A 23879-nucleotide genomic window follows, 5' to 3' on the forward strand; every position below is an offset into this window, starting at 1 on the left:
ATGGCCGTGGTGGGCGTGGGGATGGTGATTTACAAACACCATTGGATGTTTAGTGCCACAATATTTTCAGTACTTAAAAAATTGTCTTATTGTTTTTATGGCTAGACTAGATGTGAGAAACCTTTCTTTTCTTAAGGGTAATGACACTCAGGGTGGGATGGTTACACAAACAAGGTACAGCCTAATTTAATCTCCCTTTTCCTCCCCACAGAAAACAAATGGCAGCCACCTGCTTTTTAAATCTCTTTTAAAATATTCATCTTTCTTTCCCCCTAATATTAAAGTAATTCATGCTCATTATAGAAAATCTGGAAAAACATGTGAAAGTGTAATTTAGAAAATAAATTTAAAAATCACTCATAACCCTACCACCTAGGACGATTTCAACATTTGGCGTATTTTTTTAAATTAATTAATTAATTTATTTATGGCTGTGTTGGGTCTTTGTTTCTGTGCAAGGGCTTTCTCTAGTTGTGGCAAGCGGGGGCCACTCTTCATCATGGTGCGTGGGCTTCTCACTATCGCGGCCTCTGTTGTTGCGGAGCACAGGCTCCAGACATGCAGGCTCAGTAGCTGTGGCTCATGGACCTAGCCACATGGATCCGCGGCATGTGGGATCCTCCCAGACCAGGGCTCGAACCTGTGTCCCCTGCATTAGCAGGCAGATTCTCAACCACTGCGCCACCAGGGAAGCCCTTGGCCTATTTTTAATGTGTATTTTCCCACTACTTATACGTAAAAAATTTACGTACGTGTGTGTGTGTGTGTGTGTGTGTACATATTTACAGAGTTGAAACCATACATTTTGTATGCTTTCTTATCCTGTTTTACTTGGCATTACATTTAATCATTTCCCAATATTATTAAAATTTTTTTGTGTTATTTTTTTCTTTATTGAGGTATAATTGACATACAGCATTGTATTAGTTTCAGGTGTCCAACATAATGACTCACTATTTGTATATGTTGCAAAATGATCACCACAGTAAGTCTAGGTAGCATCCATCACCACACATACAGAGTTTTTCTTCTTGTGATGAGAACTTTTGAGATTTACTCTTTTAGCAACTTTTAAATACATAAGCACTATTTTTAATATAGGCCAATATTCTATTACATGGACATACCACAATTTAGTCATTCTGTTATTTCTTAGTCGAATTTAACTGTTTCCTTCATATGTATTCTATACATTTCTTACTTTTTCCTTAAAAAATATTACAGTTCTTAATAATTGTTAATGAGATACGTTCATTGTATCTTCCACCTGATTATCAGTCCATTTAAATAATAGATGATTTTGGCTGCACTAACACAAAAAATTATTGTGTTACACTTTGGGAGGGTTTGTGCATTTGTTCTTGTTAAGTGAATTGGTAGTTTTCTTGGTCTGACAACCTATATAATACAATTCTGCCTCAATTAGGGCAGCTAGGACAGCATTGCTTTGTCATGTGATGCTAGTGGGCAGAGACATACAGTGAGCATTGTCTTTGGTTCTGGCCAAGGAAGGCTGGGAAATGTGGTTTCTTTATCTTGAATACTCTGCAAATGTCTTTCCTACACTAACAGCCATTTTTTGATGGTTTCAACATTTATATCAAAGGGCTTATTTTCCAGGGAACAAATTAATATACCTGTTGGCTATTAAAATATATTTTAGTATCCCTGTAAAAGTACCGGTAAAGCAGTAGGTAAATGCAGGTACACTCTGTGCCTTCCTGTGTCTGTCTTATAATAGGGAATGTGGAAAATCTCTCTTGTGTAATAAATTGTGAGGTCTGGAATGCATCTTCACAGAGATTCTGGTCCCATATAGTGCTGGCGAGTTTGTACTCCCCGCGTAAAAGGTAACCTACGGTTAATTTGTATGATAACCTTTGAGTTTTCTGACACTCTCCATTCTGTATCTATATCAGACTTTGAGCATACTTTTTTCGCTGCTCTTTACTAAGCTCTCTTTTCTTTAGTTATGGACCTTGGTTTCTACAGTATCTTCATATGTATTTTGATAGGTATTTTTAAAAACAGGTACTTTGAGGTACAGCATATGATTTTACACATTTATTTTGTTTAATAATCATAATGTTTTTTCGTAATAAGTAAACACTGTTTCAGTCCTCTAATATTCTGAGGATTAGAGTAAGAATTCATTTTCTGTTAATCCTACAGCTTGTAAGAATATAAAGAAAATGTTTTTGAGACCATAACGGACATAGATTTTTTTTGAGAGGACATATGGTCTTGGGATCTGATGAACTGGTTAGAACCCACGTACTCTACTAGCTGAGCAGCCCTGGGAAAATTACTTGATTTATTTGAGCCTCAGTTTTCCTAAAATGTAAAATCAGGGTTAATTTTATCTACCTTGTGGAATTTTTTTTAAACAATTAATGAGATTATATCTGTGATGAGCTTAGAACGTTGCTTACCATACGTTAAGCTCTCAATATAAGAAAAGCTATTATTTAAGTTCTTAAAGAAATGAGCTCAGTACTGCATTCTACATTATCTTAAGCTATAGAAAGAAAAACATTAGATTTTTATTGTATCAACCCTGAATTGTACCTAAGGATAATTGAGCTTATAGAATTTTATTTTTATGATTTCCGTTCTAGAGTTTTACTTCTGGGTCTGGGCTCAGAAGCATTTCATTCATTTATTCACTCAATAATTTATTGAACACTATAAATATGGGTGGATGGAGGGCATAGGGATTCATCAATAGACAGAATAAATAGAACCTGTGCCTTTGTGTTAAAACAAATTAGTGTTTGGGTTAAAACAAATCCGTGTTTGGGGAACAACAAGAAAGAAGCGGATTTGGAGAGTAATGTGCAAAATGAATTTATAAGACCAATGTAAATGATTTGAGATTCTTTATTGTAATGAATTACCATACCACTGTTCCCATCATTAATCTAGAATCTGTTGATAATATGAAGTAACTGGCTTCCTTTGCCCCTTCTAAACCAAGAGTAGCGAACTGCAGCTCTGTTCTGTCAGTCTTTAATAATTATAGCATACGCATTTGAAAATGGAAGCTTCACTGCATAGTGTTGTTTACATCATTTTACTTTCGATTTTGCTTTCAAATTGTAGCCCATATAACAGCATCAATAATTTGAAATGTGTACACATCATATTAGCTGTGCTAATATGCTTTCTTTTTTCTCTTGTAGGCTTTCTACAAGTATAAAAGAGTTACAGAATTTCAAAGTCTTACTACAACACAGTAGGTAATAGAGGCTTTTATATGTCTAATTAGAGACATAAAGTGACTGTGTGAAGCCTTTTTAGTCTTGGACATTTCAGCAGAAGGAGACTAATCTTCAGACTTCAAGAATTCTGAACTCTTAAAGAGAAAATTCAAATGTTCACTTGAATATTTATGCTTCTTAATAGATTATCAATTAGAGATATTTGTAAAGGAAGTATATACTTTTAAAACATGTAAACTACACTAATTCTGTATTTAATTCCATGTGTTTCCATCTGTTGAATATTCTGCTATTCCATTTGTTTAGAATTGGCTTTGTGCTTATTCTATTCTTTATTTCCAGCTGTCAAACTTAAATGACTATGTCTCCATCTGAATAATACTGTTAACTAGTCTATTATGGAAAAGGAGAGCTAGGGAGCAAATGTTGCTTAGGGCAGGTATCAGTGACAAAAATTCATCAGTTATTTTTAAATGTATTTTTAGCCTTGCCTAGCTCTGTGTATCACCTTCTGTAATATGGAAGTGTCAGCATGATCAATGACCCTTTCAATGTATAGTTATAACTTAGAATCCCCAAGGCTTCGGTTTCATTGGTTTTTATTGAAGATTTTAGGTGGTTGTTGTTGTGTTTTGCTTTGGTCTAAAGGACCTGCTTCGGCAAAGGTGAATAAGTAATATCCCCATGCTACCTAGCCAGATTTCATGTGCCTGCGGTGGGCTGGCTCAAGAGGATTCTTTACTTAGAACCTGTAAATCAGTTTCTATTGATTGTGTGTTTCTTTGCCCCTACTCCAATTTTAGAAATTTTTGTTTAATAAACCAAAAAAATCGCATAAATACTTATTTAGCAGTTTCCATCTTGATAAAATTTGAATGGAATTGTATGGATTTATAACACCAAATGAAAATACTATATACACAAAACTTATTATTTTAAAGTAAGCATTTTTAAAGGACTTTATTTCAGAATACAGTCTATGCAATGCTCTTTCAATCTGATTTTCTTTGGTAGGGTATTTAAGTAGATAAATTAATTCATACCTTCTCTAAGCTTCCCCTTTCCCCCACCTTTTCTTTTTTAGTTCTTCGTATATAAATGGTACTTCATGTGACTTGTACCGACAGATGACTTCATAAGTCCTAAACTGTCATTTTTTAAACCTAGGATTTAAATATCCTTAATATTTAAAATATTGATTATTTTAAAAGGTGTTAGTATATATAATGTGATTAATTCGGAAGGTTGCATCTGTGAAGTCACGCGGGCATCAGTCTTTCATGAAGTAAATAAGTGCTCTTAAACCCATATCTTATCCTGCCAAAGTCTGAATGTGTTCACTGATGGTTTTTAGTGACATATTTTAACTTGTATTTAGTTGGCTTATCCCTTTTAAAAATACTTAGCCGTCCCTTGGAGGTCTATGGTTTGAGGGAGTAAGATCTCACTATTTAATTATTTTCTTACCCCATTTCTAACCTTTATAGACCTGGAGTTTTCATTTTGTTGTTGACAGTGGTGGTATTTCTTTTAAGTTGAATAAAACAGGCTGACTTGGTTGGAGGCTCCTCTACTTTTTCTTTTCATTTTTAGGGATGCAAGTTATTGTCTGGTGGGAGAGGGGGACCTTCAGGTAAATTTGTCTAAAAAGTGAATATCTAAGTAATCTTGCTGGTAAATTAATAAGAATTATTCTTAGTGTTTTTCAGAGTCTAAGAAAATGTGAATGTTTTGCACTTTGTCTATTATTACTGTAAGTTTAAAAATCTTTTTGGTAGTGTCACTTCATCGTTCCCTCAGTTAAAGATAAAGGCTATTATTTAAGCTCTGTTTCCTGGAGAAGATCTTTGGTCATTTCCATTTCTTGCTTCTTTCCTTTACTGTGATTTGTTTCAAGATTAGTTACAATTGTGTATTAGAGTGAGTTCTAGGATTAAAAGATCTAGTTAGGGTAAAAAGTTCTTTTAAAGGTTTTAACAGATCTTTCACTACCAAGAAAATAAACAAATGAAGTATTCTTAAGCTGAAATCTATTTGATTAACTTTATTTTACCATAAATTAGATTGTGGCGGGCAGCCTGCATTTTTGTGTATGTGTGTGCTTTTCAAATGAATGTGTATGTGATAGGAATCTTTGTTTTGCGAGCCTGGTGATGTTTTATGGTCCTTGTGATATAAACTTTTTTCCAACTCACATACCTTTTTGTTGTCAAGTGATACTAGAGTACCGACTGCATTGTGAAAATGCTTGGCATTTTGTCTTTATCTCATCACCTAATTTAAAAGTCCAACACTTGATAATGTAACTTGACAGAAATGATTGTACCAGCTGATAAAGTAATGAAAAGGAAGAAAAGGAAAATATTCCTTCCTTCAATGGCATGAGTTTTTTTTTTTTCTTAAGTGGCATCTATGTAAGTTAGAAATACTGTATATTAAAACTGGTAAATTTAAATGTTTCTCTTGTGTTGATTCTTAGATTATGAGGAGGATCAGACAATATTAGTAATAGTTTTTACAGTTTTGAAATCTGATAAACCCAGCGTTTTATTTTGACATTTTAACATTGTGAGTTACTCAGTACTTATAATCTCTGTACGTATATGAAACACTGTGCCATGTTTTACAGCTTTATCTAGGTGCCACTGTATATAAAAAAGGACAGCTATTTTGATCTCCGTCAGCATTGCCTTCATCTGGAAATTTGGGAACAGTTCACAGTAAACCTCTCAGCAGTTTGCAAACTGAAGTACCTGCCGAAACCATAGCTATTCACCAAAATACAGACTGGGTGCATGGTACCATGGAAATTATTTGGTAAAACAAAACAACATAGACACACACCAAATTTACGTGTACTCTAAGTAACATCTACAGGCGCAGCTTTGATTTTGAACAGAATTCCAAATAATTTGCTGTTGTACCCACCAGATTATAGAAAATGTGAATTAAATGTTTCTGCCATCTTCCTATCTTGTTCTTTTTTTTTTAACCCCCTTTTAAATGTTTCCTTTTATGAGATGAAAACTTGGTTATAATTTGGGCGAAGGGAGAAACTCGTCTGTGGTCGTTTCTTTTTAAAATCATAATCGCACTCACTGGCAGCCACTGTTGAAGGGCTTTGCCTGGATTTATCTTCTCAGCAACGCTAGCAGGTAAGTACAATTACTTCTCTGTTTTTAAATATGAAAACTGAGGATAAGAGAGCCTAAGTAACTTATCCATAGTCAGAAATTCTAGGTTGTGGGACTAGAATTTGAAACTAGAAAGCCTGACTCTGTAGAGTCTTGGCTCAGAAGGTGGTGTATTTGTGTTAGTTTATAAATTGGCTTATTACCATTCAACTAAAAACTGGGGACTTCTGGCATCTTTTGATTGGTATTGAGTCATAAAGCTTTTTAAATATACTTATTTTATTTTTTGAAAAGGTAATAACATTCACATGGTTCAAAAACCAAAAAATATACAAAGCTCTACAGTGGAACGTTGTCTTTCTTGGGCCCAACTTTCCGTGCTGGGCATCCTTCCCTTGCCCTCACCATCAGTAACCTCTGCGCTTGGCTTCTTATGTTTCCATCCATACATCTTTAAGGCATATACCAACAAATACAAAAAGTCTTACTTTTTCTCTCATTTTTACCCAAAGAGTGGCATCATATACGTACTGTTTGCTTTTTATTCCCCCCACTTAGGTTTTCTTGGCAGTCTTCCCATGTCAGTAGATAGCTTAATCACTTTTTTTTTTTTTAGTAACTGCTTGGTATCCCATTATATGACTATGCAATCGTTTAATTAGCCAATCTCCTATTAATGGGCATTTGGATTGTTTCCAGATACTGTATTGATGCCACTTTACACATATGTAAATACGTACTTGTAAGTCTAAATTCCCCCAAATGGAATTTTTGGGTCAAAGACCATGTGCATTCATAATTTTGAAAGATATTAGAATATTGCTCTCCACAGGGGTTGGCTGCCAATTCACATGCCCACCTTCAGTTGAAGGCAGTATCTGCTCCCCCAGCCAATACCGGTGTTATTATCTTGCTCTCCTGACAAGGTGCAAAATTATGTATCAGTGTATTTTAGCTTGTATTTTTCCTATCATGTGTAAGGCTGACTACCTTTAATATGTTCAAGAGCCATATTTCCTTTCGTGTTCATAACTTTTACCCATCTTTCTACTGCACTGTTGATCTTACCAGTTTCTAGGAGTGCTTTATTTATTTGAGATGTTCATACTTTGACTGTAAAGCTGTACTTTTTTTTCCTCCAGTCTACCTTTTGACTTTGCTCATGGTGGTTTAGCCATGGAGATTTATTTGTCTTTATGCAGTCGAATTTATTGTTTTAGTGGCTTCCACACTTCTTGATAATTAAGAAGGCCCTTTTCACTCCACAGCAGTAATTCACCTATATTTTCTTCTAGAACTTTTGTGATTTTATTTTTTTAGATCTAAATTTTGACTCCTTGGAGTGTATCCTGGCATGAAGTGCAAGTTAAGGATCCAACCTAATTTTTCCCAGATGATTACCCAGTTAATCCAGTACCATTTATCGAACAGCTCATCTTTTTTCCTCACTAGTTTGAGATGCTATGTGTATCTCATCTAAAATCCTGGGTTCTCTATTTCATGGATCTATTCACTCCTGTACCTGTACCACATTGTTTTAACTACTCAGGGCCTATGTTTTAATACCTGGTACATTGGCCCCCTCTTATCTCCCCTGCCCCCTTTCAAAATTTTAAAATGATTTTTTTAGCTGTTCTTGTTTGTTCCATAGTAGCTTAAAAAAATAAAGTCCTTTAACATAAGAATCATGCTAAAAACTCTGCCCACCTCAGTGTTTTCTCTGGAGCGTTGCCCTTTTAACCACATAATGTGTCACTGTTCTTTTGATACTTCACCTGATAAAAATCTACTTTTTATTATCTGTTGTGTTAATCATTTCAGTATTCTAGTTGCCAGCGCCCAAACAGGTGAGAGCAAAGAGACAGAACGTGAGATGCCTGTGTAGACAGAATTTCATCTCAGTGCTTCCGTTTTAAGACCTAGTTCTCAAATCATTCTTAGAAGCTGTCTTGCTATACAATCCTTATTTCCTTTTTTACTCCATTATGGATTCTTTGTCCAAAAGTTGGATGTCTGTCAAAGATTCATAACAAAACAGGGAGGGGCCCTTAAATGAGTATTAATCTTCTAAAACTAATATGCAGTGTATAAAAGTGCAAGTGCAAGAAGTCACCTTAAAAAAGCCCTGGTGATATACACCAGAAGAAACGGGATTTGAATATTCACTCACTGTTCTAGGAGCTGGGCATATAGCAGTGAACAAAACAGACATACCCCTGCCATCGTGTAACTTACGAATTCTATAACCTCACTAGGTTATATCTAGTTGATAGCGGGAATGCACCCAGAGGAAGACTACAGTTGACCCTTGAACAACATGGGTTTGAACTGCACGGGTCTACTTAACATGCAGATTTTCTTCAGTATATACATATTACAGTACTACGTGATGCGTGGTTGGTTGAATCTGCAGATTTAGAACCGGAGATGCGGAGAGCTGATTACAAAGTTACGTGGATTTCTGACTGCCTGGGGGTCAGCCCCCCTAACCTTCACGATGTTCAGTAATCAACTGTGTATCAGTCGAAGAGGAATAGGTAACACAGAAACCTGTCTAGTGGAGAAGGTCCCCTCGATGTGAAAGAATCTTATTTGCTTGACAGTGCCATCAAGTTGTCACAGGCTGATTAAAACCGTCTACCTACCACCCCTTGGTCAGGGCAGAGTCTGCGTTCACCATGCATCGTTCTGATATCATTTAACTTTTCCGTGTGGATTTCCTTCACAGACTGTATCTCCAAATGGGTAAGTGTTCTGCTGTCCTTTAACAGGTTTTCAGTCTGCAGACCTGAAGCCCAGACTCTAGGCTAGTGAACGCACCAAGGGGATAGCACACCAAGGATATACAGTAGCACAAATTGAATGGCGCTGGTAAAGCATTATTTGGTTATCCTAAACTCACCCTTTCTATACCTCAATCATTGCTTTCAAGGAGCACGTATGACTTGGGACTGTAAAGAAACGGGAGGGACTGTTGTAGGTTAGCAAGGGTCGTGGGAAATTGAGGGTCAGAGTCAAGAAAGGTCAGAGTGACAGGGATCAGCAAGAGATTTTGAAGCTCATACAGGCTGAAAAGAAACAGGTCATGGATCCAGCTGAAGAGAGCAGGCAGCTCATCTCTAGTTCTGACTAGGTTCTTAAAGTTTAGAGACAGAAAACATATTCTGGAGATAAAAGACTCTAATATTCTGAGTGGTAGGGCACCAAGCTCCAAAAGGACAGATCAGGTTTGGAGGCTAAAGAATGAATGCTGGCAAGGTATGATTAGTCTCTAGGTAAACGGGGTAGGTCCCAGCGACAGGTCAAGGGATAGAGAGAGAGGTACGAATCCAGCTTTAGAGGAACCAAGTAGATACCATTAGGAGCTGCTGAGTCAACAGGTTTGGATCTGAGGACTCTGAAACCCCTACTTGATGACCTGGCAGCCAGTCTCAGAACCCCACACTGAATGAACCCACATCAGTGCCCAGGCCCAGAGGAGCTGAGTGACAGGTACGGGGAATGAACCCAGAGATCTAGGTTGGAGGCACACGAACATCAGCTGACTTTTAAGGTATTTTGACCCTTTGGTGCAAGGGCTCTTCATAAATACATACCTGCTAAGCGCCAAGAGTAGGGTTAATGTAAGGGTGGTGGTGTGTCCACAGGCTGGGCCCACAGACACAAGTACTGAGCCCAGGATCTAGCACGTAGTAGGTGCTCAATAAACACTGAATTCCACTTCCTTATCCTCATGGTCCCTTTAAAAAAATGTTTCCTCACTTTAATCTGTTTGTTTATAGTCTTTGAGAAGAATTCCACTATTTAGCTTGATCCTTTCCAAAAGCTCCTCCATCTGGACTATGAAGTCTTAAGTAGTAGTATGCATAGTTAGAAATGCTTCCAGTTAAACAAAATTCTCACCTATATGGAATAAAAATTAGAAATGCATATTAGATGTGTCTTTGATCAGCCCTATACTTTATCATGCAGTAATCTAAAGACACGAGAGCAAGTTTTTTTAAAAAAAAAAAAAAACAAAGTTTCTTTATTTGGAAATGTTGATAGTTTCAAATATTTAGACCCATTTAGTTCTAATATAAGTTCATCTTTATGGTTAAAAAGTAAAAGCAATATTCTTGTAATACTATGTAAACGTAAATGAGGACCTTTATCTCAAAGCACTTCTCACGCTCTAGGATTTACTAACACTTATTCCTTTCCTCTTAATAGGGGTTAATTGTTCAAGGCCAACAAAGAGCAGTTCTTCTGGATTTTGGTAAGAGAGAAAATTGGGGGGTGCATTAGCAAGTGTGCCTGAAGTAAGCAGCTAAACACAATAACCAGCATAGTCATTAGCAGTGTGCCCGACACATTCAAGAAAGAACTGGCATAGCTAAATGTGACTGGTGTGTGTATACTCTAAGAATCAAAACCTCTTAGAGTCCACAGCTCTGTGTGTTACACTCCGGGTGTTTTAATCATCAGCCCAATTAAATGGGTTAATTGTAGAAAGGAAACAGAGCCACCGAAGGACATCTTACAGGCAGACCTCATTTTACTGTGCTTTACTTTACTGCACCTCAGATGCCGCATTTTCTACAAATTGAAGGTCTGAGTCAACCCTGCACTGCACAAGTCTATCGGCACCATTTTTTCAACAGCATGTGCTCACTTTGTGACTCTGGCACATTTTGGTAATTCTCCCAATATTTCAAACTTTTTTCATTATTACTATATTTGTTAAGGTGATCCATGATCTTCGATGTTACTACTATGACTTGAAGGCTCAGATAATGGTTAACATTTTTTAGCAATATTTTTAAATTAAGGTACATACATTGCTTTTTAAGATATAATGCTATTGCACACTTCATAGACTACAGTGTAGTGTAAACATAACTTTTATATGCACTGGGAAACCAAAAAAAATCATGTGATTCAGTTTATTGCAATGTTTTGCTTTATTGCAGTGATCTGGAACCAAACTGCAGTTATCTCCAGGGTCTGCCTGTACACAAATCAGTTGGAATTCTTTAGAAAATTAACTCCATAATTAACTCTGTTACGCATATTTCCAGTGGATGCACAGGAACATTCACATGCAGCCTGTTAGTGTTGAATCAAACTTAGCTAAATGATGGTACAAAATTTTCAGTGATATTGCCATACTTCCCCATACTTTTTTAATGTTCAAATTAGGGGAGTTTTAATTTCATCATGTTGCCTTAAAACAAGAGGACAGTTGGGTACTTTAGAACCAGTAATCACCATTCCTTGCTTTCTCTTGGCCTTTGGTATTTCACCTAGGAGTAGCTTTGTTAGTGTACTTGGCAACACAAGTAAATTAGGAAGTTAAAGGAAATTTTAATTTTCCTTTCCACACCATACACACAACATTTCAGAGTATACGTGACCATTTACTATGAGAGAGAGTTTGTTACAATCAGTTTTTCATATTCTAGATGTGTTTACATTACTTGTACTTTAAGGCATTACTTTTCAAAAAGGGAAGAAGAGAAAAATAGGCACTTAAAACATTTTTATCGTTTCTGATAAAAAAATAATAGTTCAAATAATACTAGCAGCTTAATCATAAAAATAGATTACGGCTTTTATCAGTTAATGCTGAGTATTTCAATTTTCTTGCCAATAATAATAATAAGATATTTGTATGTCAAAGGATGAGTATAATAATTGCATGATGTTTTGACCTAATATTGAAGAACTGCAGTACTTCCTGAAAGCATGATTTAAAGGATTTTTAAGCATTTGCTGAGTCTGCCTTTAAATTCTTCTAAGTATCACTAACAAAGATAGTATGACAAGTAGGGTGTTCTTAAAGCTATTTAGAATAACAACTTATAATATTTTAAGGTACCCTGAATAATCAGTGCAAATTTTGCTTCAGTGTAGAATTTTCCCTGGCAGTAACTGTTTTAAATATGTGACCCAAATTCTTCCATATACTGAAAAGCAAGAATGTTGTGTGTGATTATGCAGGGTGAAGGTGTTGGTACACATGAAAAACCCAGTCATGACCCACTGAAAACTTGAGATCCTGACCCACTGAAAACTTGAGATCCTGATTTTTAAATACCATCAAGAGAAGAGAAGCAGACTTGATCACTGTGAAATCAGTGCCCGGAGACAAATTATTCCTGAAGGCCAAACTGGGAAGGAAGACATCAGAAATGGGTTTCATAACGTGGGCAGAACTTGTTAATATAAGTTCCTTTTCATCTGCCCCTCCCCTCTGTCCCTAGATGTGAGATTTCCTAGGCAGAGCAGAAAGATACTTTCTCTCTGGTAACAATGCTTCCTCTAGTACTCCAGCCTCCCTGACAGAGCCATGTACAGTCTCCTATTATAGGCAGTTTTATAAGTGCAGGCCACATATATATGTATATATTATAGACTTGGAGATTTTAGAATGGCATTTATGGTTGGGGAACTAGTATTTCATAACGTGTTTCACTTAAATGAAATACTACTTACAAGCAACTGTCTGGAATGCCCTTTTACATGGCTGAGAGGCAGGACTCATGCTGTAGGATACGGCAGTGCTACTACCATTTTAAACATGCAGCTTCCAGTGGGCTGCTTTCAGAGCTACTTAAAAAGTCTTATTTTAAATATGGTTGGAAACTGTAAGAAAACTGTTAGGATTCCACATAATCTTTTGGCTCAAGGACTCAGGGTTACCTGTTATTAAACCCCTTTTGAGAACCTCTTCGTTGTTCAGTAATGAATGTTCAGTGAGCTGGGAAAGGTGCAGTCTTGAAGTCCTGAGGTAATGGGTATTAGATTCACTGGGCTAACAAACTGTGCAAAAAATCTCTGAATACAGCAGAGGAAGTTTAATAGTGTAAGTCAATTCTATCAGTGTTTTTATTAACTTTATCAACTTATCACTGATGGTATACATTAGTGCCCTGTTGAAAGGAGTACTAAATTTTGGCAAAATTTAGGAGATTCTCTGAGGAACCAACCATCTATGCCTCCAACAACTCTTAAGGAGCCAATTTACGTACTATGCAGTCTGTTGACGTTCTGCTACACTGTAACTTTCAACACTGGAGCTGCAATCGGCTGTCTAGATGTCAACTGTACTTAGAGTCTACCAGAATCTGAGCGATCTGAAGAGGTAAGGATTTGAGGAATACTTTAGTCCAAAAGCCTTTAAAACAAAACAAAACAAAAAACCATCAGACCATATACTGTATACTTTTAAAGTGAATTATGCATAAAAGTCTGTGCAAACTACAACATATATTGCAGTAACATTCTCAAAAAATCCTAGTATATTTTAGCATTAAGTTATATAAAATACATCTTTATAAAAGTACAGATTTTTTTTTGAAGTTTAAATTATACTCACTGAAACAGGCAGCCAGGCTCACTTTTTAGTACTAAAATAAGGTTTTTATCAATCTAAATTATTGCTTAGTCCTATGGAGCCATCAGAAACCTGTAACAAAGAAAAATCAAGTCCTATTTCTTAAGGAAACGTGCCCTAAAAATTCAGCTGTCATTAAATTAGTCTTTCTGAAGATTTTCAACTGAGGCGTCGTCCATATAACTGTTAACTGATGCTACCCATGGCTTGGTTTGTCAGGATCCAAAGTTGAGTCTGGTTGTAAAGTCCCTACTTGAGCCAGGAAGCTGTTAGTTTGTTGTCCCCAATCATAGCAGTCCGGAGCAAAACTTGAAAAGAAAAAGAGAGATTTCAGTGACGTGAAACATCATGCTGACTGTTGATGGCATGCCAATTTTAGGCGGACAGAACTAGGGTTTTGTAAAAACCAGACAATCCCGAAGCTGTTGAAAGTAGCCTCTTGAAGCCCGTTTTCCCACTAAACAGTGCTGTGCACAGTGGCTAAAAGACCACCCACAAGTCACCTGAACTCTGTACAGCCCAGAAGTGTAGTGATACTGCAGCCAATCACTGTGTATAACAAGACGCTTTAGCAACAAATTGTATCTCAATCCTAATGGAGAGTATAGCTCACTACCTGTGTCTTTTTTTTTTTAACATCTTTATTGGAGTATAATTGCTTTACAGTGGTGTGTTTCTGCTTTTTAACAAAGTGAATCAGTTATACATATGTTCCCGTATCTCTTCCCTCTTGCGCCTCCCTCCCTATCCCCCCCCTCTAGGTGGTCACAAAGCACGGAGCTGGTCTCCCTGTGCTATGCGGCTGCTTCCCACTAGCTATTTTACGTTTGGTAGTGTATATATGTCCATGCCAGTCTCTCACTTTGTCCCAGCTTACCCTTCCCCCTCCCCGTGTCCTCAAGTCCATTCTCTAGTAGGTCTGTGTCTTTATTCCCGTCTTGCCCCTAGGTTCTTCATGACCTTTTTTTCCCCCTTAGATTCCATATATATGTGTTAGCATACGGTATTTGTTTTTCTCTTTCTGACTTACTTCACTCTGTATGTCAGACTCTAGGGCCATCCTACCTGTGTGTCTTTGGACAAATAACTTCTGTGCCTTGATATAAAAAAATTTTTTTTCCTGTGCCTCAATTTTATTATCTGTTAGAATGGGAGTAATATTGGTAACTACCTTGTTGGGCTTTTGTGAGTTAATACCTGTAAAATGTTTATAACAGAATGTTACTATACAGTTAGCTCTCAATAATGTACATTATTGTTGTTTTATCATTATTTTCCTCTGTGTAATGGAAAGGGGATATTTTCTTCTTCCACAGAGGCAGTGAGGGCACCCTCAGCTGTGTCTCTTCCGGCACGTGAGAGGTTAGGGCTGCTCCAGCAGGTTATAGAGGGACATACATAGCAAACAGGCAATGCCGTGGGGACTGGAGAAGAGAACAGTTTTAGGGAAGAGAGATGGGACACCTTTTGACCTCAAAGGCCTGGAGTTCACTGACTCCTTTCCCAATTATCTGTGTTCTTTACACCTGCTGGCTGGGTGGACTGTCCTTTTTTCCCCAGCACTATATTTTATTCTATCGTCTGACCAGGATTTCTCTGCTCCCTGATCCACTGAGAAAGCAAGGTATTCTCCCAGCTTTTTCTGACCGTATAACAAGGACTCCTTTCAGACCTCTTTTAAGGTTTTCTAAGGATTTTACTGTAGTAGTAAAGAGCAGAAAAGCAAGCATATCTTTATCATTTTGCCCCAGGGGGAAAAAGAATTTACCTTGATATGTAACGGTAGGTCTTTAAATTCACAAAGGGTTTCATAAGATAAGCTTTCACTTCTAAAAAACACTCAGCCTGAAGCTACCCTTTCCCAGGAACAGTCCAGGGGTCCTGGGAGGACGGGCAGAGTGAAGAGAGGAGCCTGGCAAGCACTAGGTCAGCCCTTTCTGCCCCTCTCGCCCCTGCTGGCCTTGAAGTCCCAGATTCACAGGTTGAAAGAAGGGACAGGATGATCGCTGAGCAGTGGAGTGTGGCTGAAGCGTCCCTGGGCTGAAGAGTGGGAAGGGAATCCAGTAGCTACCCCACCTCCTGTTTGCAGACCACGACCGTGGCCTTGGCAGAGGTCGCGAAGCGCATGATCTCAGGAGGTGGGTCTCGACTCTGGTTGCAGTTAGTCTTACTACTCAGATGCTTCCCCTCCTTTTTCTGTTGGCCTCACCCTACCTCCAGCTATGGGGTTTGATGCAGGCATTTCCGTTTAGTTTGAATCCATTTCATTGGCTCGGCCCTCAGCCTCCTAACCACGCCCCTCCAGCATGAACTAGGGTCTTACCTTCCCTGAAGTCCCTGAGGGGTAATGTTCCAGGCAAGGTCATCATCACTGTCATATCTTCGAGGGTTGTCAAAGAAATAAGATCTGGGACCAAATCCATGGCTGGGGACCATTCCAGGGTTGGTCTGCAAAGACAGTGTAATGGTTCAGTGTATTTTCAGACACTGTGCCTTGCACGAGGCAAAGATAAATAACATCTCTTTCTTGCAAGAGACTAAAGATGCTCTATCCACCTGGATGGAGGTACTTGTAGCTGGAGTGTTCATTTCAGTTACTGTTTAATTTAAGAGGTATTAACTTTTTCTCATCAGTATGGACAAAATCTTCTTTCAGAGTTCTGCTTGCAGCAGTGAATGATCACCGTTTTAATCTCTTACAGAAAAATCAGACAATACCCAAATCAGCCAAACTAGACAGTCCCAAATTAGATATAAACCTGTATAATGATGTGGGCATTCACAACAAACTAAAATAATGAAATGATGAAATTTTGAGAGAGTTTCTTACCCAGTTTCTATAATCTGCCTCTCCTGTTTCTGTCCCCAAGCTGAGTTCACCTCTCAAAAAAAATTACAGTTGTCCACAGGGGACTGGTTCTAGGACCCCCCCCCCCCCACAGATACCAAAATCCGAGGACGCTCAAGTCCCTAATATAAAATGATATAGTGCAGTCAGTCCTCTGTATATGCGGATTTCGCGCTTGTGGATTCAACCTGGCATAAAATCCCACGTTTGTCTGACATCTTTGTACATATCATTAGTGGTCTTTTTTTTTTTTTTGGCCACACGGTGCAGCATGTGGGATCTTAGTTCCCCGATCAGGAACTGAACCCGCACTCCCTTCAGTGGAAGCACGGAGTCTTAACCACTGGACCACCAGGGAAGTCCCTAGTGGTCTATTTAAAAGTTAACCAGTAGAGTATGAAAAAAGGTTATTATAGGATGGATATCTATATGTGAATTTCTGCTTTTCTAAGACTCACCTAGCCAAACATAGGAAGCAAAGCGGAACTTATACAAGGTGGGACACCTTCAAATTTACTGTTTACAGCAGTTCAAGAATGTCTATACAAAGAATGAAGTTGGACCCTTACCTCACACATAAACAAAAAGTAACTCAAAATAGATCAAAGACCTAAACGAAAGAGTAAAAATTATAAAACTCTTAAAATATAGGGGCAAATCTTCATGACCTACAATTTAGCAAAGGATTCTTAGATATGACACCAAAAACATGAGCAACAAACCAAAAAAACAGATAAACTGGACTTCAAAATTAAAAACGTTTTTCTGTCAAAAGACCATCAAGTGAAAAGACAGCCACAGAATGAGAAAATATTTGCAAATCATATATCTTTACAAGGGACATATCTAAAATATATAAAGGACTCATAACTCAATGGTAAAAAGACAACTCAATTTAAAAGTGGGCAGGGAATTCCCTGGTGGTCCAGTGGTTAGGACTCTGCACTCACTGCTAAGCACCCAGGTTCAATCCCTGGTTGGGGAACGAAGATCCCACAAGCCATGCACTGCAGCCAAAGAAAAATAAATTTTTTAAAAAGTGGGCAAAATATCGGAATAGACATTTTTCCAAGGAAGATATACAAATGGCCCATAAGTACATAAAAAATGCTTGACATCATTAGTCATCAGGGAAATACAAATCAAAAGCCACAGTGAGATCTCTATCAGGGCATCCTGAATCAGAAAGATAACAGGGGCTTCCCTGGTGGCGCAGTGGTTGAGAGTCCGCTTGCTGATGCAGGGGACACGGGTTCGTGCCCTGGTCCGGAAGGGTCCCACATGCTGCGGAGCAGCTGGGCCCGTGAGCCATGGCCGCTGAGCCTGCGCGTCTGGAGCCTGTGCTCCGCAACGGGAGAGGCCACAACAGTGAGAGGCCTGCGTACTGCAAAAAAAAAAAAAAAAAAAAAAAGAATCCGCCTGCCAATGCAGGGGACATGGGTTCGAGCCCTGGTCTGGGAAGATCCCACATGCCGCGGAGCAACTAAGCCCGTGTGCCACAACTAGAGCCTGTGCGCCACAACTTCTGAAGCCCATGCGCCTAGAGCCCGTGCTCCGCAACAAGAGAAGCCACTGCAATGAGAAGCCCGTGCACCGCAACGAAGAGTAGCCCCCGCTCACCGCAACTAGAGAAAGCCCACGCGCAGCAACGAAGACCCAACACAGCCAAAAATAAATTTTTTTAAAAAAAAGGGATGAAAGACTTGAAACCATAAAACTCCTAGAAAAAACATAGGCAATAACGTCCTTCACATCAGTCTTGACGATTTTTGGATCTGACTCCAAAAGCAAAGGAAATAAAAGCAAAAATATACAAGTGGGACTACATGAAACCAGAAAGCTTCTGCACACCAGAGGAAACCATCAACAAAATGAAAAGGCAACCTACTGAATGGTAGAAAATATTGGCAAATCCTAGATCTGATAAGGGGTTGATATACAAAATATATAAAGAACTCATACAACTCAATAGCAAAACAAAAAACAAAAAAAACCACCACAATCTGATTTTAAAATGGGCAGAGGATATGAACATTCTTCCAAAGAAGATGGCCAACTGGTTACATGAAAAGATGCTCAATGTCATTAATGATCAGGGAAATAAAAATCAAAACCACAATCAGTATCTCTGCATACCTGTCAGAATGGCTATAATCAAAAAAAAAAAAAAAGTGTTGGCAAGGATGTGGAGGAAAGGGAATCCTTGAATCCACGTGCACTGCTGGTGGGAATGTAAATTGGTGCAGCCACTGTGGAGGTTCCTCAAAAAATTAAAAACAGAACTACCACGATCCAGCAATTTCTCTTCTGCATATTTATCTGGAGAAAACGAAAACACTAATTCAAAAAGATATATATACCCCCATGTTCGCTGCAGCATTATTTACAATAGCCAAGATGTGGAAACAACCCAAGTGTCCACCAATGCATGGATGGATAAAGAAAATGTGATAACACACACACTAGAAATATTCAGCCATAAAAAGAATGAAATCTGGTAAACCATAATGGAAAAGAATATGAAAAAGAATACATATATGCATAACTGAGTCACTGCTGTACAGCAGAAATTAACACAACATTGTAAATCAACTACACTTCAATAAAATTAAAAAAAAAAAAGAATGAAATCTCGCCATTTGCAAAAATATGGTTGGACCTTGAGGGCATTATGTTGTGAAATAAGTCAACTAGAAAAAGAAAAAGGTCAATACCATATGATCTCACTTATATGTGGAATCTAAAAACAAAGAAACCCCAAGCTCACAAATACAGAGAACAGACTAGTGGTTGCCTGAGGTTGGAGGTGGGTGAAATGGGTGAAGAAAGTCAAAAGATACAAACTCCCAGTTATAAAATGAATAAGTCATGGGGATCCACGTACAACATGGTGACTATAGTTAATACTGTATTGCATATTTGAAATTAGTTATAAGAATGGATCTTGAAAGTTCCTACTGCAAGAAAAAAAATTGATAAGCTATGTGTGGTGACACATTAGTTGGACGTACTGTGCTGATCATTTTGAAATATATGTAAATATCAAATCGTTACACTGTAAACTAAAACGAATATAATGTTATATCAGTTATACCTCAATAAAAACAAACAAAACAACAAATAATAATGTAACAGTGTAAAATGTCTTGACGCCAAAAAGTTTGGGAACCACTGCTCTAGATAATACCCTAAACAGTAAATATATTCAAACACAATAGCCAAGTAACTCTATACACATACACACAGAGTGTGTTAAGGCTGACACGTTTCCCTGGACAATGAGACCTAAGAGTACAAATGAGACTATCCCTAATGTTCTGTATTCACTTAATAAAATAGTACTTTGAAACTCAACCAGGATGATTCTTTATACTATTTCTTTCTTTCTTTCTTTCTTTTTTTTTGCGGTACACGGGCCTCTCACTGTTGTGGCCTCTCCCGCTGAGGAGCACACGCTCCGGACGCGCAGGCTCAGCGGCCATGGCTCACGGGCCCAGCCGCTCCGCGGCATGTGGGATCTTCCCGGACCGGGGCACGAACCCGCGTCCCCTGCATCAGCAGGCAGACTCTCAACCACTGTGCCACCAGGGAAGCCCCTTTTTCTTTCATTTTAATCAACAGAGATGTGATGGAAAGAACATTAAATATCAAGAGAAAAAAAATAGTACTTTGAACAACGGTCTTTCACCCCTTAGGACTCAGATGTGTACTCTCTCCTTCAGGCTGCCTTGGGTTTAGGGAGTGTAGTTCCTAAGCCTCTGTCACACTGGTGAGAAGGCCCATGGAGCCGAGGAGAAGCACAGTGAGCACGGGGATGTTTGTTAAGAGGCTCTTTCCAGAAAGCTTCAACTGTCTGTCTTCAGAGAAGGAAAGAAAACAAGGCACTAGACTCTGGCCTGGAGTCCCCTGCCCACCTTCCCCATGTTTCTCTGCCACTGATGGGGAAGCATTTGGGTCTGACTTTACAGAAACCTCCAGGTGTTCCCAATGCCAGTAAAGGTCAGACAGAGCAGAGAACTGCTGTCCTGAAGCTAAAAATAATAAAAGGCGAGGAAACTGACTCTCAGATCTAGAAAACAGTGCCCACACACTCTGTCTTCAAGGGCCCATTGGTCAGGCTGTGCTTCTCCACTACCCACCCTGCTCCAGTATGACTTTTTTTTTTTTTTCCTATTCCTGGCTCACTAGTGACTATCCAGAGATGAATAAGAAAACAAAACAAAAGACAAGATAAAACACAAAACAGGTTAGTTACTGTATCTATGCTTTCCCTGCCACCCTCACTTTGCTTCCATTGGCCAAAAACCGTTCACTATACTTTTCTGTGGGCTTCACAGATGAGTGATTCAAAATCCTACCACTAGTTCCTATGGATGGGATAATTCAGGGAGCAAAGCTTCCGGGAGCCTCCCCACTCCACCGGGTTTGGCATTTTTCTGCCCCGCCCCCATAAAGACATTTATATGAAGCTGGTTGAGCAGAAACGTGACCAAATTGGGGGAGTGACTTTAGCATTCTTCACAATAAGGTTGTATCTCCCCATCACTCCACCCCCTAATCACCAACCAGCACAACACAGGGGTGAAGAGCTGAACTACCATTCTCTATTTTCCTTTGCTAAAATAAAGCTTCTACCTTTGGTTCACAGCAAGTCAAGGCTCAAATACTAGTGAGGTGGCTGTTTCATTAGAATAAAAAGATAGTCACTATCTCCAGGCCTCAAGATGCAACTTAAATTTTTTTTTTTTTTGTAAAATAAAGCTAAACTGAAAAACAAATTTCCCTCAAAAGATAATTAAGGGAAAAGAAAGTCTCAATTAAATAGACAAGGAACTTTTCATATCAAAATAGGATGGAAGAGGCTCTCTATTGAAAAATCTAAGAAAAAATTCCAACTGTATGCTTCGTGATTAGAATTAGGAGATGTTTTCTGCAAATACAAAGTGGTTTACTTACGAGGTCCTTCGCAGAATTTCTAACTCGAAAGAAGTAGACCACTAAGGTGGTAGGTAAGAGTTCCCACACAAAGAGGACCACTCCGAATACTATGTATCCGGCATCTCCCAGCTGATTCTTCAAGTCTGCCTGTTGAAAAGAGAAGAAAATAAGAGTCGCTAGGTTGAGGGCAGAGGAAATAAGTTTGATTCGATTCTTTCTAACATGACAGAGACTAATAATCTAATACAGTGTAATTCTTTCCCCCAAAAATGTGCATGTTGAAATCAGATACTACTAATGGTCCAGACCTCAGGTGGGGAGTTATTTAAACCAGACAGGATAGATAATTATCTTCTTCAAAATATTCAAAGACAGATACTTCCAATCTCTGAGGTTTTATTCCTTCACCCTCCAAGAATCTTCCTTACATCCAAATTAAGTCTCTAAGCTGATTTTCTTTTCTTCAACAACTGAGTAATGAGAATGCTCTGTTGCCTTCTCGCGATTCTTAAGAGCAGCGTATCATGTGTTACCCTTGGTCTCATCCTTGGGATGAACGTGTCAGTTTTTAAACTTCTCTTCACATTAACCACATCCTATGATTTATCCTTTAAAGCTTTACTGCAGGCTAGATTGTCTAGAAAAAAATTCTCTGAGTCCAGGATGTTTACCTGCCGGACCCGTGAGATGGCTGAGTGGATGTGGATAGCAGTGCTGTCCTCTCTGTAGGGCAGAGGGAAGGTGTGTGAGGTTGTCTCTGGGCACGTCGATCAGAAAGGCCATCATTTCAAAGGAAGACTGCACCAACATCAAACCATAGGGGCCAATCCCCTGAACGGAATCCTTTTGCCTTCTCTACTACATCGCGTGTAAAGTACAGTAACCGAACCAATCATGCTCTCCTTCGGCAAGATCACTCTCACACTCTGCATCTCAAATTCTACTTACATGTCTCAAAAGTGTGTTGTGTGTGCTTCTTCCATTCTACATAAATAACCCGCAACTCGGGGCCGTCTGTTTTGCTTGCTCCTAGATCATTTTGGTTGCAACACATAGATCTAGATATGTATAAATAAATAGATATCCCCAAAACAACAGAATTTTTTAAATTGTGATATTTCAAGTTCGTTATAATTATAAGCTCTTAATTGAAAGAAACGTTGAAATAATTATTTTGTTTTAAAACCAAATCTCTGTTGTTTAATGGGGACAGAGTCTCAGTTTGGGAAGATGAAGAAGTTCTGGAGATGGATGGTGGTGATGGCTGCACAAGAGTGTCAGTGCACTGAATGCCTCTGAACTGGACATTTACAGATGATTAAAACGGTCGATTGTGTTGTATATTTTACCACAATAAAAATCCTCGATGTATTATGAGTAAGTTTCTAGTTTATCATTGCTGAACGTTTAGATCTTTATGTGTTTGATTTCTCACAACAGGACAGAGCTTCAGCAGTGCTTTGCCCACCTTCCCCCATCCTATATTTGTGCTGTTCGTTTGGGTGAGGGGCGGCGGTGTTCATTGTGGCGGTTTTTATCCTTTCTAATTATAACATCTTGCATGTGCCTCTTCTGGATTTCATCTTGTCCTCACAGTTTTAACTTATCATGGTCATTTTATTCTTTCCTCCAGAGTCACAATTCAGTGCAAGGTTTGAGCACTGTTGGGATTTTAGAAGTGGATTTGTCTAGAGTTGGGTATTCAGTGTTTTTCCAGGAACATCTCAGGAGCGTTTGCCATTCAATCCAATAGACTCCTACTACAGACGTTTCTGTTTCTTTGTTGTAATGGCTTATCTGCGTGGCTCTTTTCCTCAGCAGACACAAACTCCTACTGGGAGGGTTAGATCTGTTCTTTTTTGTGTCCCCAGCACTTTGCCCAGGGCTGGAGACAAAGAATCGATATTTCTCAAATGAGAGAACACTAATTCTCATTCTTTTTTATTTTGAGCTTTTGTGAAGATGGATGCCATATTATATTTCACTACCTTTGTTCATTTGTTTTATAATTTATGAATTTCTAGAATACATTATAAAAAAGAAAGAGTTTCATATTGGGATATAAAATGGGCTCTTACTAATACCTTAATATTCTTGATCACGTTTGTCTAGATTTCCTCAAATGCTATTAGTTTACATGCTCCATTAAAAACAACTTCATAATTTTATGTATTTTCTGAAACCTGGATACAATTTGTTTTTACCTTTGCAAATTTCACCCTTTAATAACATCATATTACATTTATATGAAAGCACTTAAAAAATTTAAGTACTGCTTGACAAAAGCCCCAGAAAGTCGAAAGGAGAAGTGTGTGTGTGTGTGTGTGTGTGTTTCCTAGTTTTCTCAGAAGACATGTGAG

General features: G+C 38.4%; 2 protein-coding genes across 4 annotated transcripts in view; one reads left to right on the forward strand and one right to left on the reverse strand.

The window, feature by feature from the left end:
* The window catches only part of ERO1B (endoplasmic reticulum oxidoreductase 1 beta), a 68416-nt gene extending 57962 nt beyond the window's left edge, over window positions 1–10454 (forward strand). For 2 of the 3 annotated variants that reach the window (XM_079899816.1, XM_079899817.1), the window contains 3 exons: window positions 3183–3239; window positions 4815–4854; window positions 5851–10452. In XM_079899816.1, the coding sequence (XP_079755942.1) occupies window positions 3183–3239; window positions 4815–4854; window positions 5851–5895 (142 nt within the window). In that variant the 3' untranslated portion in view covers window positions 5896–10452. Of the gene's footprint in view, window positions 1–3182; window positions 3240–4814; window positions 4855–5850 lie in introns of all 3 variants that reach the window. The other variant, XM_079899818.1, reaches the window with a different exon arrangement.
* A 6-nt stretch (window positions 10455–10460) lies between these two features.
* The window catches only part of GPR137B (G protein-coupled receptor 137B), a 53414-nt gene continuing 39995 nt past the window's right edge, over window positions 10461–23879 (reverse strand). Inside the window, exons 5-7 of the mRNA XM_079899819.1 lie at window positions 21538–21666; window positions 16057–16181; window positions 10461–14041 (exon numbers count right to left, since the gene is read on the reverse strand). Coding sequence (XP_079755945.1) covers window positions 13930–14041; window positions 16057–16181; window positions 21538–21666 — 366 coding nt within the window. The 3' untranslated portion in view covers window positions 10461–13929. The remainder of the gene's footprint in view (window positions 14042–16056; window positions 16182–21537; window positions 21667–23879) is intronic.

This window comes from Stenella coeruleoalba (genome assembly GCF_951394435.1).
Source record: "Stenella coeruleoalba genome assembly, chromosome: 16".
Classification (NCBI taxonomy): domain Eukaryota; kingdom Metazoa; phylum Chordata; class Mammalia; order Artiodactyla; family Delphinidae; genus Stenella; species Stenella coeruleoalba.